Raw genomic sequence first — 14,141 nt, 5'->3', positions numbered from 1 at the left:
AAACTCCTTCACTGTATTTGCAGCTACCACTTCTGCAGGAAGGCTATTCCATGCATCCACTACTCTCTGTAAAGTAATACTTCCTGATGTTACTTTTAAACCTTTGCCCCTCTAATTTAAAACTATGTTCTCTTGTAGCAGTTTTTCTTCTTTTAGATATTCTCTCCTCTTTTACCTTGTTGATTCTCTTTATGTATTTAAAAGTTTCTCATATCCCCTGTCTCATCTTTCTTCCAATCTATACATGTTAAGGTCCTTTAATCTTTCCTGGTAAGTTTTATCCTGCAATCCATGTACTAGTTTAGTAGCTCTTCTCTGTACTCTCTCTAAAGTATCAATTTCCTTCTGGAGATATGGTCTCCAGTACTGAGCACAATACTCCAAATGAGGTCTCACTAGTGCTCTGTAGAGCGGCATGAGCACCTCTCTCTTTCTACTGGTAATGCCTCTCCCTATACACCCAAGCATTCTGCTAGCATTCCCTGCTGCTCTATGACATTGTCTGCCTACCTTCTACCTTAAGTCTTCTGAAATAATGACCCCTAAATCCCTTTCCTCAGATACTGAGGTTAGGACTGTATCACTGATTTATATTTTGCTCTTGGGTTTTTACGCCCGGGTGCATTATCTTGCACTTATCAACATTACATTTTAGTTGCCAGATTTTTGACTATTCTTAATTTTCCTAAATCCTTTTCCATTCGGTGTATCCCTCCAGGCACATCAACCCTGTTACAAATCTTTGTGTCATCAGCAAAAAGACACACCTTACCACTGAGGCCTTCTGCAATTTTGCTGATAAAGATATTAAACAATATGGTTCCCAGAACAGATCCCTGAGGTACCCCACTGGTAACCATGGTCTGAATATACTCCATTGACTACAACCCTCTGTTGTCTGTACCTCAGCCACTGCCTAATCCTAATCCAAATCCAGTATAGCCCTGACATTAAAATGCATTGCACTATATGTGCAATGTATTATAGAAGCGATCAAAAGAGCACCTATTCTTGTCCCCTTGAGTGACTCTTAAATAGTTAAAGTAAATACAAAAAATTATTTAATAAAAAAATTCTAATAAAAAACACACTTCAGTGAAAAAAAAAAAAAAAAAACTCTACATGTTTGGTATCAGTGCGTCCGTAACAACCTGCCCTATGCAAATATCATGTAAATTATCCCAAACAGTGAACGTCGAAAAAAAAAAAAAAGCCAGAATTGTTGCTCTTTGTTTAATTGCCACCAAAAAACTGAATAAAAATCGTGTGTACTCCAAAATGGTACCACATGGGTGAGTCGTGGTATGCAGCGATGCAAAAACATTTTCTTCTTAAAAAAAGGTTTTTTTATTGTACAAATGTATTAAAACTATACTAAGTAAAAAAATTTATGAAAAAAACCTGTATTTGGTTTTGCTGTATTGTACTGTAATTTTATTCTACATAGAATAAAAAAGTTACAGCTCTTGGAAGGCGACAATGAAAATATGAAAAACTGGTTAGTAAGGTCCACAACAGGCTGGTCACTAAGGGGTTAATGTTTAAAATGAAATAATGTGAATTGTACGCTTGTAATCTTTGTCATATGTTTTTGTTATAATAAACTGATTTTACATTCTGGATGTTTTATTGCAGAATGAAGGTCCGGTAATGGAAGAGAGAGATAAGGAACGTCGATTCCAGCTTTCTTCCTTAAATCCGCAGGAAAGAATTGACTACTGCCAGCTCATAGAAGAGCTAGGTATCGGTTTATGCTATAGATTTTACCCTATTTTTACTACACTGCACTGCATTGCTTGCGTCTTAGAATCTACATGATGTATGATATCCTAATTATAGGCTAGTTCACCTGAAGTGAAAGGTCAGAGCTTTTCTTAAAAGGGTTGTCTCACATCGTCAAATGGCATTTATCATGTAGACAAAGTTAATACAAGGCATTTATTAATGTATTGCGATTGTCCATATTGCCTCCTTTCTCGTTCTCGTTTCCACGGTTATGACCACCCTGTAATCCAGCATAGAAAAAAAGGAAAAAAGCCTATGTGCGCTCTTATGGTCCTGGCAACCAGAGAGGCCAGTGCCTTTTTCTATAGTGTGCAAGCACAGCCACCGATGCTGGATTGTACAGTGGTTGTAACCATGGCCCATATTCATTGGGGGACACAGACCGTGGGTATAGCCTGGAGAGAGAGCTTCAGTTTTTTTCTAGTGTCAATAGGAGGCAAGACCTCATCTCCTGAAGATTTTTTTTATTTTAGTTTATTTTTTTCCTTCTTTTTCAGATGGGAAAACAGTGGACGCCTCACCTCCCTGTTCTCTCGGGGTCGAGTTGCGCCAGTGTCGGTCATCCGCACTGCTGCCTCCCCCACAGACGACAAGGTGGAGCAGGGCAGCCTCGCTTCCCTGCATCCCGCCAGCCAAGGGGTCAGCCATCCAAGCCCCCCTTTTCCAGCGTCCTGCCACTACGGTGCCAGTAACTGAAGGGGTGACCCTGGTGGACCAGAGGAGGGGTGAAGATGGCGGCAGGAAAGAGAAGAGAGGTGAGTACACGGGGCTAGGTAAGTATGTCACTCCTGGATCGCCCCCTCCCTCCCTACCTAGTGGCAGTAATGCAGAGGTTAACAAGGCAATCCAGCTCTTATAGCTGTGGTTAAATGCCTTGCCTCTGATACAGAAGGTCGTGGGTTGAGTCCCAGCAGAAACAGGGCTTTAGTATAGCGCAGCACCCTGCAGCCATTCCCTTCTCCCCCCCCCCCCCCCCGGCAGGTTTTTTATTCATTGCCTAGCAGGGCGGCACATATGGGGTTAATGTCTGTGGAACCCCTGGTAGGTTTTTTACATGAATAGGTGGTGCAAAGCGGTGAGCAGGGAGTCCGAGCGCACTGCCAGACAGATAATCTCTCCCTTTGTTGGAACGCCATGACCAGAGATCCGGAGCGAACGTCGAGCGCGCCTCTCTGGAAAGGGTTAAACCTTGCAGGAAGCTCGGCCGTGCACCGCACATTATTTTTTTTTTTGCCCGGACACGCCGGTGTTCGCGGGGTGGAGCCTCAATCTGTTGCCGGGCGGGCTCATATTGCGGTGCTTGGTCCCTCTGCGGTCCGGCCGATGCATCTAATCGGCTGTGCGCAGGGGCCTTGGATTGCTGCCCTGTGGCTTGCTGAGGGCCGCACTTCGTCCCCCTGTGGTGGGGGGGATGTGCGCTCCGGCGCCAAAACTTCGCGCCCTCCTCCCTCCCCCAGTAACCTGCTAGCTCCGCCCCAGTCATGAAGATGACCTTAAAGGGTTTCTACCACTTGCTTTGCACCCATTTCGTTTTCAGACACTAGCGATCCGCTAGTGTCTGATGTACAATACAAGCTAAGTATTATCTTATTCTGTTCGGCCGTTTTGTTTAAAAAAGCACTTTTATATTTATGCAAATGAGCCTCTAGGTGCTATGTGGGTGTCTTTTCAGCACCTAGAGGCTCCGCCTACCTTCATAAACTGCCGCCCAGCTCGTCGCTCCAGCACGCCCATCTCCTAGTGAATTCGATCCTCCCCCTGCTTCTGGCGTCTGAAATCTCGCGCCTGCGCCGTCCGTCTCTGCATTTGGCGGCATTCGGCGCAGGCGCAGTGGAAATGTCTGACCGCTCCCTGCTAGAGGCTCATTTGCATAAATATAAAAGTGCTTTTTTAAACAAAACGGCCGAACAGAATAAGATAATACTTAGCTTGTATTGAACATCAGACACTAGCGGATCGCTAGTGTCTGAAAACGAAATGGGTGCAAAGCAAGTGGTAGAAACCCTTTAACCCTTATTCCCTGGCCGGCATCTCTGGGGAGGAGTAGAGTTCTAAGGGGGCGTGGCACTCCCAGTACAATGTTCCTCATGATGGAGGAATTTAACCCTTTCCTGCCTCTTGTGCTTGAGGCCTTCATTTGAGTTAAAATAAATAAAATAAAGAGATGTGCGTCCATACGGCCCCCCTCCCCACCCTCATTACCGACTGTCTGTGCGGTACCACACTGGGCCCGTGTTCTATCTCGGATAAGGAGCACCTCTCTTAGTTCCCAATCCGCCCTCTGAGCCGTTTGTTGATAGTTTTCCTCCTCTGCAAATCCCGTGGAGGACAGCTGATGTATTCCCAATCCACCCTCCGGGTCGTTTGGTTGATAATTCCCTGCACAATATAGTGACGGACCTCTGAAGAATTCCAATCCGTCCCCTGGGGCCGTTGATGATTCTCCACCTCCACAATACAGTGGAGAGCCTCTGGAATTCCCAATCTAGGTCGTTTTGGTTGCCAATTCCACCTGCACAATTTAGTGATGGACCTCTGAGCAATTCCAAATCCACCTTCTGGGTCATTTGGTTGTTAATTCCACCTGCGTAATTTAGTGATGGACCTCTGAGTATTTCCCAATCCGCCCTCCGGGTCGTTTGGTTGATATCCTCCACCTACGAAATTAAATAGAGGACCTCTGACATTCCCAATCCACCCTCCCGGGTCTTTGGTTGATAATTCCCCACCTGCGCAATCCAGTAGGGGTTCGGTGGAACTCCCAGTCCACCCTCTGAGGTCGTTTGGTTGATATTTCTTCGCTGGAGCCATTCAATTAAGGGACCTCCGACCTTCCCAATCTGTCCTCCTGGGTCGTTTGGGGGGATAATTCCCCATCTATGCAATCCACCTGCGAAGTCGCTTGATTGATTCTGCACCGCCTGCACATTCTGGTAGATGGTCCTCTGCAAGCTCCCATCCCACCCCCTGGGTAGTTTGGTTGATAAGTCCCCACCTGCGCAGTCCACAACTGCCAGGGGCGAGATTATGAGGAGTGGAACACAGCACATCTTTTTTCCTCGTAACCCCACCCTTCCTCCCTGGGTCACGCTCAGACAAGGACTCGCAGTATACATGAGTCCGAAGCAATCTCCGAAGATTGCTTCTAAGGTGGCCAGTGGTACTTGTCATATGCATTAACCCTTCCTTAGGTGGAGTAATTGCACTACTTCAGGATACAGTACCTGCCTTATACATTATCCTGCCATGGGTGGACTAAGTACAATGACATGGGTTTCGGGACCTGCTATATGCATATCCTTTCATGGCACGTTGACATTGTCACTGTTACATTGTGTGCTGTATGCATTACCCCCCTTACTTAGGAGCAACAATTGCACTCCCACGGGGTACAAGACTCGCCATATGCACTAGTTCTAGCCGTGGGCATTCTCCCTACCCAGTGCTCCAGACTAAAAAAAATATCAAGGAGCCATTGGCCCCTAACCTGAAAAATTTAGGAGCCAAATGAAATTTTTAGTCGTCAGATTTAAAATACATAATATATAGCTGGGATGCTTAGGAGCATGGGGTTTTCTAAGCTACAGCCCACACAGTTTAAGGAGTTGTACACTCATTTCCATGACCTGTCAGACTAGCCAGATTCGCGTTGGTAATCCCTAGGTGCTGGGTCCCGGCTCATTCGCTTCCCGGCCTCCGCTGCTTGTCTTGGGTTTCTCCATGAAAACGTTTGGCTGCAGTGGCATCAAGACCATCTCTGGCCACAGTGGAGATCTGCTCCCCTTGCATCACATGACCATTTAACATAATGCACGGGAAGCAGTGGTCAGTCATTGGCTGTAACGCTGTCAAATAGGAGGTTTTCATGAAGTGACTCAAGACAAGCAACAAAGGCTGGGGAGCAAACGAGCCGGGACCCCGCACTGGGCATCAGGCAAGTATGATCACCAACAAAGGTCCTGCCAGTCTCGGAGGTCCAGAAATGAGTGTATCCAAACCCTTTAAGGAGTAATTTTCCCCTCCCCCACGACAGCACCTTAGAGATGGCTCCGCCCCAGGACAGGAAACCTGCAGCATAAAAAGGTGGAGCCGCTCTCCCACCTCAGTGAGGTTTCCTGTCCTGGTACGGGACCCTGCAGTTGGTCGTCATGAGCTGGAAGTCCTGGTAGATGCCGGAGGGTCAGCGGCGGCGAGTTGTACCTGCCTGGTCATTCCTCACCCACAGGTGTCGGGTGGCAGGATGGAGGTGACGGAGATTCCGGTCCACAGGGGCAGAAGGTGCCGGTCCCTCAGGCGAGGAGCACCGCACCAACGGATTGAGTGTGGCCAGATGGCCCCAAGATGCTGCAGATCAGCCAGGACGCCACCGGATGTAGACGCTGGATAATGGCGTCCAAACAGGAAGTGCGTTCCACGGCCGTGCGCTTCCGGTCGGGTGACCGGAAGTTCGGCATCCGGGCAGTTTTAAAAAAAGCCCTATTCAGGTATGAGTGCTCTTGGGTTATTTGGATCCCCGGTGACTGAATTCAGGGTCCCAGAGGAAAGGTGGACCAGGTTCTGTTCCAGTGGTATCTGTGGCATGGTGGGTCTGCAGGAAGCTGTGTATCTCTCAGGTGAGAGGAGCACTTGGAGGCATAGTGTAACTTTGACAATGTTTCATCAGTGCAGGTTTACCTTCTATTATGGATGAAGAGAGGAGATCTGAAAGTGCAGATATTGAGATCCTGCCGCCGGTATTGTGAGTCCTAATCTTGGTCCTTAAAGGGTTTAGGCTGTTTCCTTAGATTTGGGTATGTTCCTTTTTCTTAGACGGTGCCCAAGAAGGTGGTGGCCAAGAAAAAGAACAAGGAATGCCCTATCTGCAAGTGCTCGCTGTCTTCTTCTTAGGGCCCTTTTACACTTACGTTGTCCGGATCCGGCGTGTCCTCCACTTGCCGGAGGTACACGCCGGATCCGGAAAAACGCAAGTGTACGAAAAGCATTTGAAGACTGATCCGTCTTCAAAATGCTTTCAGTGTTACTATGGCAGCCAGGACGCTATTAAAGTCCTGGTTGCCATAGTAGAAGCGGGGAGCGGGGGAGCGGCATACTTACAGTCCGTGCGGCTCCCGGGGCGCTCCAGAATGACGTCAGAGTGCCCCAGGCGCATGGATGACGTGTACATGCGATCACGTCATCCATGCGCCTGGGGCGCCCTGACGTCACTCTGGAGCGCCCCGGGAGCCGCACGGACGGTAAGTATGCTGCTCCCCCGCTACACTTTACCATGGCTGCCAGGACTTTAGCGTCCCGGCAGCCATGGTAACCATTCAGAAAAAGCTAAACGTCGTATCCGGCAATGCGCCGAAACGACGTTTAGCTTAAGGCCGGATCCGGATCAATGCCTTTCAATGGGCATTCATTCCGGATCCGGCCTTGCGGCAAGTCTTCAGGATTTTTGGCCGGAGCAAAAAGTACTGCATGCTGCAGTATTTTCTCCGGCCAAAAAACGTTCCATTCCGGAACGGAAGACATCCTGATGCATCCTGAACGGATTTCTCTCCATTCAGAATGCATTAGGATAATCCTGATCAGGATTGTTCCGGCATAGAGCCCCGACGACGGAACTCTATGCCGGAACCGGCCAACGCAAGTGTGAAAGGGCCCTTACACTAAGAAGCTCTGTCAGCAGTGCGCTGAGGAGACTCCGAGTCTTCTGAAAGATCTAAAATCTATTATGTCCGAAGTTAAAAATTCCCTGAAAGCCGGTAGGAAGAGGAGAAGAGCCGGTGAGGCAGGAGTCCGACGTGGAATCGGAAGATAGTGAATCTCTCTCCGGGGATGATTCCTCCTCTTCTTAAGATAATGCAAGAGAAGGGAAGTTCCTATTTCCAGCAGAAGATACGGACAGATTGTTAAAAGTTATCCGATCTACCCTGGAGTTGGAGGATACCAGAGAGGATAGATCTGTAGAAGATGTCGTGTTTGAGGGGCTTAGGGAAAGGAAGCGTAGATGTTTCCCTGTCCATAGATCTATTTCAGCTGTGATAGAGAGAGAGTGGAAAAAGCCAGATAAAAAGCCATTTATTTCTAAGACCTTTAAACTGAAGTACCCCTTTGAGGAAGAGGCGTCTACATCTTGGGACAAGGCCCCAAAACTGGATGTAGCCATTTCTAAGATTTCTAAAAGATCCTCCCTGCCTTTTGAGGATATGGGATATTTAAGGGACCCCTTAGATAAGAGAATAGATTCCTTCTCTTAAGAATTTGTGGGAATCTTCTGCGGCTGCTTTCAGGCCTAGTATAGCTGCCACTGTTGTTGCGAGGTCTATGTCTCCTTGGTTAGATAGGCTAGAGGGGCAGATTAGGGATAAATACCCTAGAGAACAGTTGTTAGCGTCTATACCCACTTTCCAGAAGGCCGCAGACTTTATTGCGGATGCCTTGGTCGACGCGGTGAGGCTGGAAGCAAGAGCCGCATCCCTTTCCAATTCTGCGCGACGTGCTTTGTGGCTTAAAAATTGGAAAGGGGGAGATATGCCGTCCAAGCTGAGGCTATGCAGCATTCCCTGTGATGGCCAGTTTCTTTTCGGGTCTGAACTTGACTCTTTACTCGAAAAAGCGGCAGATAGAAAGAAAACATTTCCCCAGGAGTCATTCACTCAGTTCAAGCAGTATAAACGGCCCTTTCGGAACCCATCAAGATTTCAAAATAAGAAGCAGACGGGGGACAGAGAGCAGGGAGCAAGGCCTAGATCCCGAAGTAAAGGTTTTTTGTTTAGATCAGCCACAGCTCGTGCGGGTTAACAGGGAAAGCAATGACGCCATGATCCCAGTAGGAGGAAGATTAAAATTCTTCCTTCCTGCTTGGGAAAAGATGGCAGGGAAATGGTTGATAGGTCTTCTGCGGGAGGGTCTAAGATTGGAGTTCTTGAGATACCCCGCAGAAAGATTTGTGATTTCAAGATCGTAATGCTTACCATCATATTCCGATTCATCCAGATCACCAGAGATTCCTCCGGGTGGCTGTAACAACCGAGTCGGGTCTTCTTCACTATCAGTTCCAGGCACTTCCCTTTGGCCTTTCCATGGCGCCTCGGGTCTTTACCAAGGTAGTGGCGGAGATGGCTTCCTTCATCAGAAGGGAGAACATCAAGTTTTTGCCTTACCTGGACGATTTTCTGGTGGTGGCCCAATCTCAGGAGGCGTGTGTCAGGGCTCTGAATCGGGTGATGGAGGTACTTCAGTCCCTGGGGTGGCTGTTAAATGTCCAGAAGTCCAGGAGGCAGCCGTCAACAAGCCAGGTTTTCTTGGGTCTGATTTTAAATTCCAGGCTGGAGAAGACTTTCCTCACAGAGGAGAAGGTAGCTGGGGTTCAGGGAGTAGTTCAGAGGGTTCAGTCAGGAGAAGCCTTATCCATAAGGAAAGCTATGTCCCTGTTAGGAGTTTTGACATCCTGCATGCTAGCGGTCCAGTGGGCGCAACGACACTCTCAACAGTTTCAGGGAGAGATCTTGGCTGCCACGAAACGGGCAGGGACGTCCCTGGAGTCAATTATAAAATTATCAGACGTAACTCTTTCATCCCTAAATTGGTGGAAGGAAGTAGAGAATCTGACTCGGGGACTTCCCTGATCCTTTCCGGAACCAGTAGTTGTGACTCCAGCCCCTGGGAATGGGGGGCTCACGTGGAGGATCAGATTTTTCAGGGAGAGTGGTCCCAGGGTCAGAGACTGTTCTCGTCAAATCGAAAGGAGCTGAGCGCTGTTTTGCTGGCCTTGAGAGCAGTTCTTCCTATGATCCAGAACAGCCATGTGAGAGTGATGTCCGACAATCGGACGGTGGTCTCATATCTCAATCATCAGGGAGGAACCAGGTCAGATTCCTTATGAAAAGAGACTAAATGGATTTTCGAGGAGATAGAGGGGAGAGTGCTTCATCTCTCTGCCATTCATATCAGAGGGGTCGAGAATTCTCGAGCGGACTTCTTGAGTCGCCACAGGTTACGTCAGGGGGAGTGGTCACTGAATCCAGAGATTTTCTCCCAGATAGTAGATTTATGGGGTCTGCCTTCAGTAGACATGTTCGCCACAAGGGAGAACAGAAAGGTACAAAAATTATTCTCCCTCAGTCCAGATCCTTAGGTTATGCCTTTCCCCCACTACAGTTGATTCCGCTAGTGATAAGGAAGAACAGATACGAAGGGGCAAGAGTAATTCTGATAGCTCCCTTCTGGCCAGAGAGGGCGTGGTTTTCCCTGTTGAGAGCTATGTCTGTTTCGGATCTGTGGATCCTGCCAGGAATTCCAGACCTGTTGTCACAGGGTCCAGTGTTCCACCCGGAAGTAGAGTCTCTACATCTTTCGGCGTGGAATTTGAGAGGTCATTTTTAGCTAGTCAGGGATTCTCTAAGGAGGTCATTTCCACTCTAATGAAAAGTAGGAAGGAGGTGACGAACATTATCTATGCACGGGTCTGGAGAGAGTTCCTGTCCTTTATAGGCGTAGGAAGGGTTTCCTGGCCGTTAGAATTTTCAGTGGTTCAGGTGTTGGATTTTTTTCAGAGGGGATTGTCCCTCGGGTTGGCAAAAAGTACACTAAAGGTGCAGGTGTCAGCTTTGTCGGTCTTAGGGAGAAGGAGTTTAGCCATGGACCCTTGGGTCGTTAGGTTTTTTAAGGCAGTAGATAGGATTACGCCAGTAACAGGCCCTAGATTTCCTCCCTGGGACCTTAACTTAGTGTTAAATGCCCTTACCAGACATCCCTCTGAACCTCTAGTCTCTTGCTCAGTTAAAGTGCTTTCCCTTAAGCTAGTTTTGCTGGTAGCCTTAACATCAGCCAGGAGGGTTGGGGAGATTCAGGCCCTCTGCATTAACCCCCCTTTTATGTCTATCAGAGAAGACAGGGTAGTTCTCAGACCAGATCCTGGTTTTATGCCGAAGGTTCCTTCTAGGACAAATAGGGCTCAGGAGGTAGTTCTTCCAGCTTTCTTTTCAGAACCAAAAGATGACAGAGAGAAGGATCTGCATTCCCTTGATGTCAGGAGGTGTATTTTGCAGTACCTAGATGTGACTAAAGACTGGAGAAAATCTTCTGCCTTATTTGTTCTGTTCGGTGGGGCTAGAAAAGGTAATACAGCCTCTAAGGCATCTATTGCCCGCTGGATCAGAGAAGCTATATCCTTGGCGTATTCAGTGTCCGGTGCGTCTCCCCCTGTTTCTGTGAGGGCTCACTCCACGAGGGCAGTGTCCACTTCTTGGGCAGAGAGGGCCAGCGTATCTATTGAACATTTCTGTCGGTCTGCCACCTGGTTTTCTCCGTCCACTTTCTATAAGCGCTATAGGCTTCAGCTTGACTCTATTTCTGACCTTCTCTTTGGCACAAAGGTCTTGAGTACTGTCACCCACCCTGAGGATGATCTCTGAAATCTCTCTCTAAGGTGCTGTCGTGGGGGAGGGGAAAAATGATGATTGCACTTACCGGTAATCGGATTTTCCTGACCCCACAACAGCACCTCTTTATTCCCTCCCTGTTGGTGTAGGGCTGTGTGTTCACGGGTGTTGCAAAAAAAATAAAAAAATGTGTAAGAACTTAACTAACGTAAGTGCTCTGGAAACTCACTGAGGTGGGAGAGCGGCTCCACCTTTTTATGCTGCAGGTTTCCTGTCCTGGGGCGGAGCCATCTCTAAGTTGCTGTCGTGGGGTCAGGAAAATCCAATTACCGGTAATTGTAATCATCATTTTTTATATTTTTCTTTATGGGGTTTCAAACCAGTATTATTCTATATGTGACACAAAATGGGTTAAAAAAAAACTATTCCCACTGCACTCCTTAAAAGGCCAATCACTTCAGAGTCGCCACTGCAACCAGTGACCACATCAGCGGGGCATCATGTGTTGACGGGACCAGCATGACAGTGGGGGTGGGGGGAGGGCAGCTTTTTTTTAAATTTTTTTTTACATTAAGAAAAAATATAACAGATAAAAATATAATACTTCACGAGCTTTACTCTTTATTCTCAACCTTTCTGCTTGCCTGTCAGTGAATGAAAACCTTTGCTCTCAGAGGGAGGGAAGATCGCCCATATTCTAGTGCTGCTCACTGTGTAACTGTGGCTGGACATGGACATTCAGTCTGTGAATGTCAACCTTAAAGGTTTCCATTCACTGCCAGCAAGAAGAGATGTAGGAAAGCTAGGGGACCTCCTCTGGCAGCTGAACTAGCCTGTGCTTAACCCATTATAGGCTGCTTCAGTGCCATTTTCCCTCTTTTTAACTCTACCACATGTCTTTGGCACAGAAAGGAGCAGTTAAGGGCTCTCTGCCCATCACCCACGTGTCAGTAAGGAGCCGTGCATGGACATCTCCCTCCTTTTCTAGAACGTGCGCATTATAGGCGGCAATCTCTCCTTGTCAATTGGCGTGCCTTGGGACTGCTGAGCGAACCCCTAGGCTGGGGGAGTCCCATTGTTTCATCATTCTGCCAGCAGTAACACGGACTGACGGGAAGGTTGACATCTGATTGCTGTTCCCTATGTGGAAGTGAATACTGGTCTTGTGAAATAAGGGGAATAGATTATATGATTTATGATCAGAAATGGTTACTAGTCTGTGCATTGATAGGATTGCGCTGGTTTCACACCGGTGTGTCTGCAGGAGCTCTGTACTGCTGGGGTCGCATAGCATTATATTGATTTATGATGCTATGTAACCCTTACAGTTCTGGAATGTAATGGATAACACTGACCGCATTAGGTCAGTGTTATCCAGTACATTCTAGACCTCTAAGGGTTACATAGCATCATAAATCAATATAAAGCTATGCGACCCCGGCAGTGCTATGCAGACCAGGACAGCGGATTCCCCCCCCCCCCCCCCCCCCCGGACATACTGTGGTGTTAAAGCATCACATCCGGTGCTTATACTTGTTTTTACGGATCTCTGCCTTCTCCTTGTGACCTCATAGGGACCCAATCCTATAAAACACACTAATAAATCTGCATGCCTAGTGTTATTAGCCGAGGCCCACGCGGGAGCTCTGTGCTGCCCTAGTTGAAGTGTCTCCAGCAGCTCAGCTCCACAGCAGACTCAACTCCAAAACTTGCAAGACTGCTGGAAGCGGGAGCACAAGCCATACCCACCCTCTATGCCGTGTAGGGTGAGGGGCGGATCTTCACCCAGCAGACATCTGCAGCGTGTGTCTGTCTGCTGGATGAAAGCCTTTTTTTTTCTTAGAGGCAGAGCAGTGAGCGGAGGGTCTAGGCGCAAATGGCGACCAGACTACAAAGTCTTGTCGCCATTTAGCAGTTCTAAGTCGCATTGGCGACCATTTTGGTCGCCATCTGGAGCCCTGCTACCACTGACTTGTACCTGCTGTATGCATCCACCTTCCTTGGGTAGCTAATTACGCTACCATTGAATACGGTTCCGACTTTCTCACTAGCCTTTCATAGGTGGAGTGTTGCACATCACCGTGCTTCTGTTGCATTACCCCCTTCCGCAAGTGATCAATAGCAGGGAATACCTAAACATCTTGGATGCTGCAATTCTGCGGCACCACGGCTCTAGGTGCCTTCGCTTATTTCCAAGGGGGCGTGACAACAGTCAGTTCTTGCAGGTGCCCGACATTCTTACCCTAATGCTATATGGGTGCCACTTATGTGTCCCAGAGACCCCCCCCCCCCCAATCTCTATGGGACTTCGTTGTTCCAGTCGGTCATGATATTGTCCGCATCAATACGTAGTTCGTACTCCATTGCACATATATGGTGGGTACGTTCCAGCGAGTCGAGTGTAGCCGTAGCACTGAATTCAATGGCCTCTACAGGTGTACAGGTGACCCCCTCCTCTGCTGGGGTATGGGGCTAGCAATACAATGTGGTTCCCCTTGTCTGGCTTCCTCCTCAGGCGGTGATTTTTGCACACCCATTTAGTACTTGTCTACTTTTGTACAGCGCCGGTCTCAGAGGGGGAATGGGCTTAAACCTAGCCTATCCTTCTCCTGTCTTTTCCTCCTCTGGCTCAGGGTTCATTGCCATCCCGTATGTCTTTGTAGTTCCTACGTTGCTACCTTCCCTCATCTGCATTTGCAAAGGGTATCAGTTTGGTGGCCTTCCATTCCAGGCACAATCCGGTCCCGACTGGTGGGCTGTGGCACACCCCACATTCCTCCTTCTACAGGGACACTTCCATTCTTCCGGGTGTGCTAACGGTATTTTACACAAAGCTTCCCACCTTTCTCTCCAGAGCGAGAGTTCCGGAAGCATGTGACGTGGTCGCCCTGATTCTTCTTGGCGGGAGTTCTGCCTCCTTACTTGTTTCTTCCCTCTCTTTCCTAGGGTTCTACGGAGGATCCAGATGGAGGACATTCTGACAAATAC

General features: G+C 48.2%; 1 protein-coding gene across 2 annotated transcripts in view; it reads left to right on the top strand.

Moving 5' to 3' along the window:
* The window catches only part of TOPBP1 (DNA topoisomerase II binding protein 1), a 174,870-nt gene that overhangs the window by 147,764 nt on the left and 12,965 nt on the right, over nt 1-14,141 (top strand). For both annotated transcript variants that reach the window (XM_044293058.1, XM_044293057.1), the window contains exon 23: nt 1,636-1,741. In XM_044293058.1, coding sequence (XP_044148993.1) covers nt 1,636-1,741 — 106 coding nt within the window. The remainder of the gene's footprint in view (nt 1-1,635; nt 1,742-14,141) is intronic.

This window comes from Bufo gargarizans, chromosome 5 (genome assembly GCF_014858855.1).
Source record: "Bufo gargarizans isolate SCDJY-AF-19 chromosome 5, ASM1485885v1, whole genome shotgun sequence".
NCBI classification, from domain to species: domain Eukaryota; kingdom Metazoa; phylum Chordata; class Amphibia; order Anura; family Bufonidae; genus Bufo; species Bufo gargarizans.
This window is presented reverse-complemented; position numbering and strand designations above follow the sequence as displayed.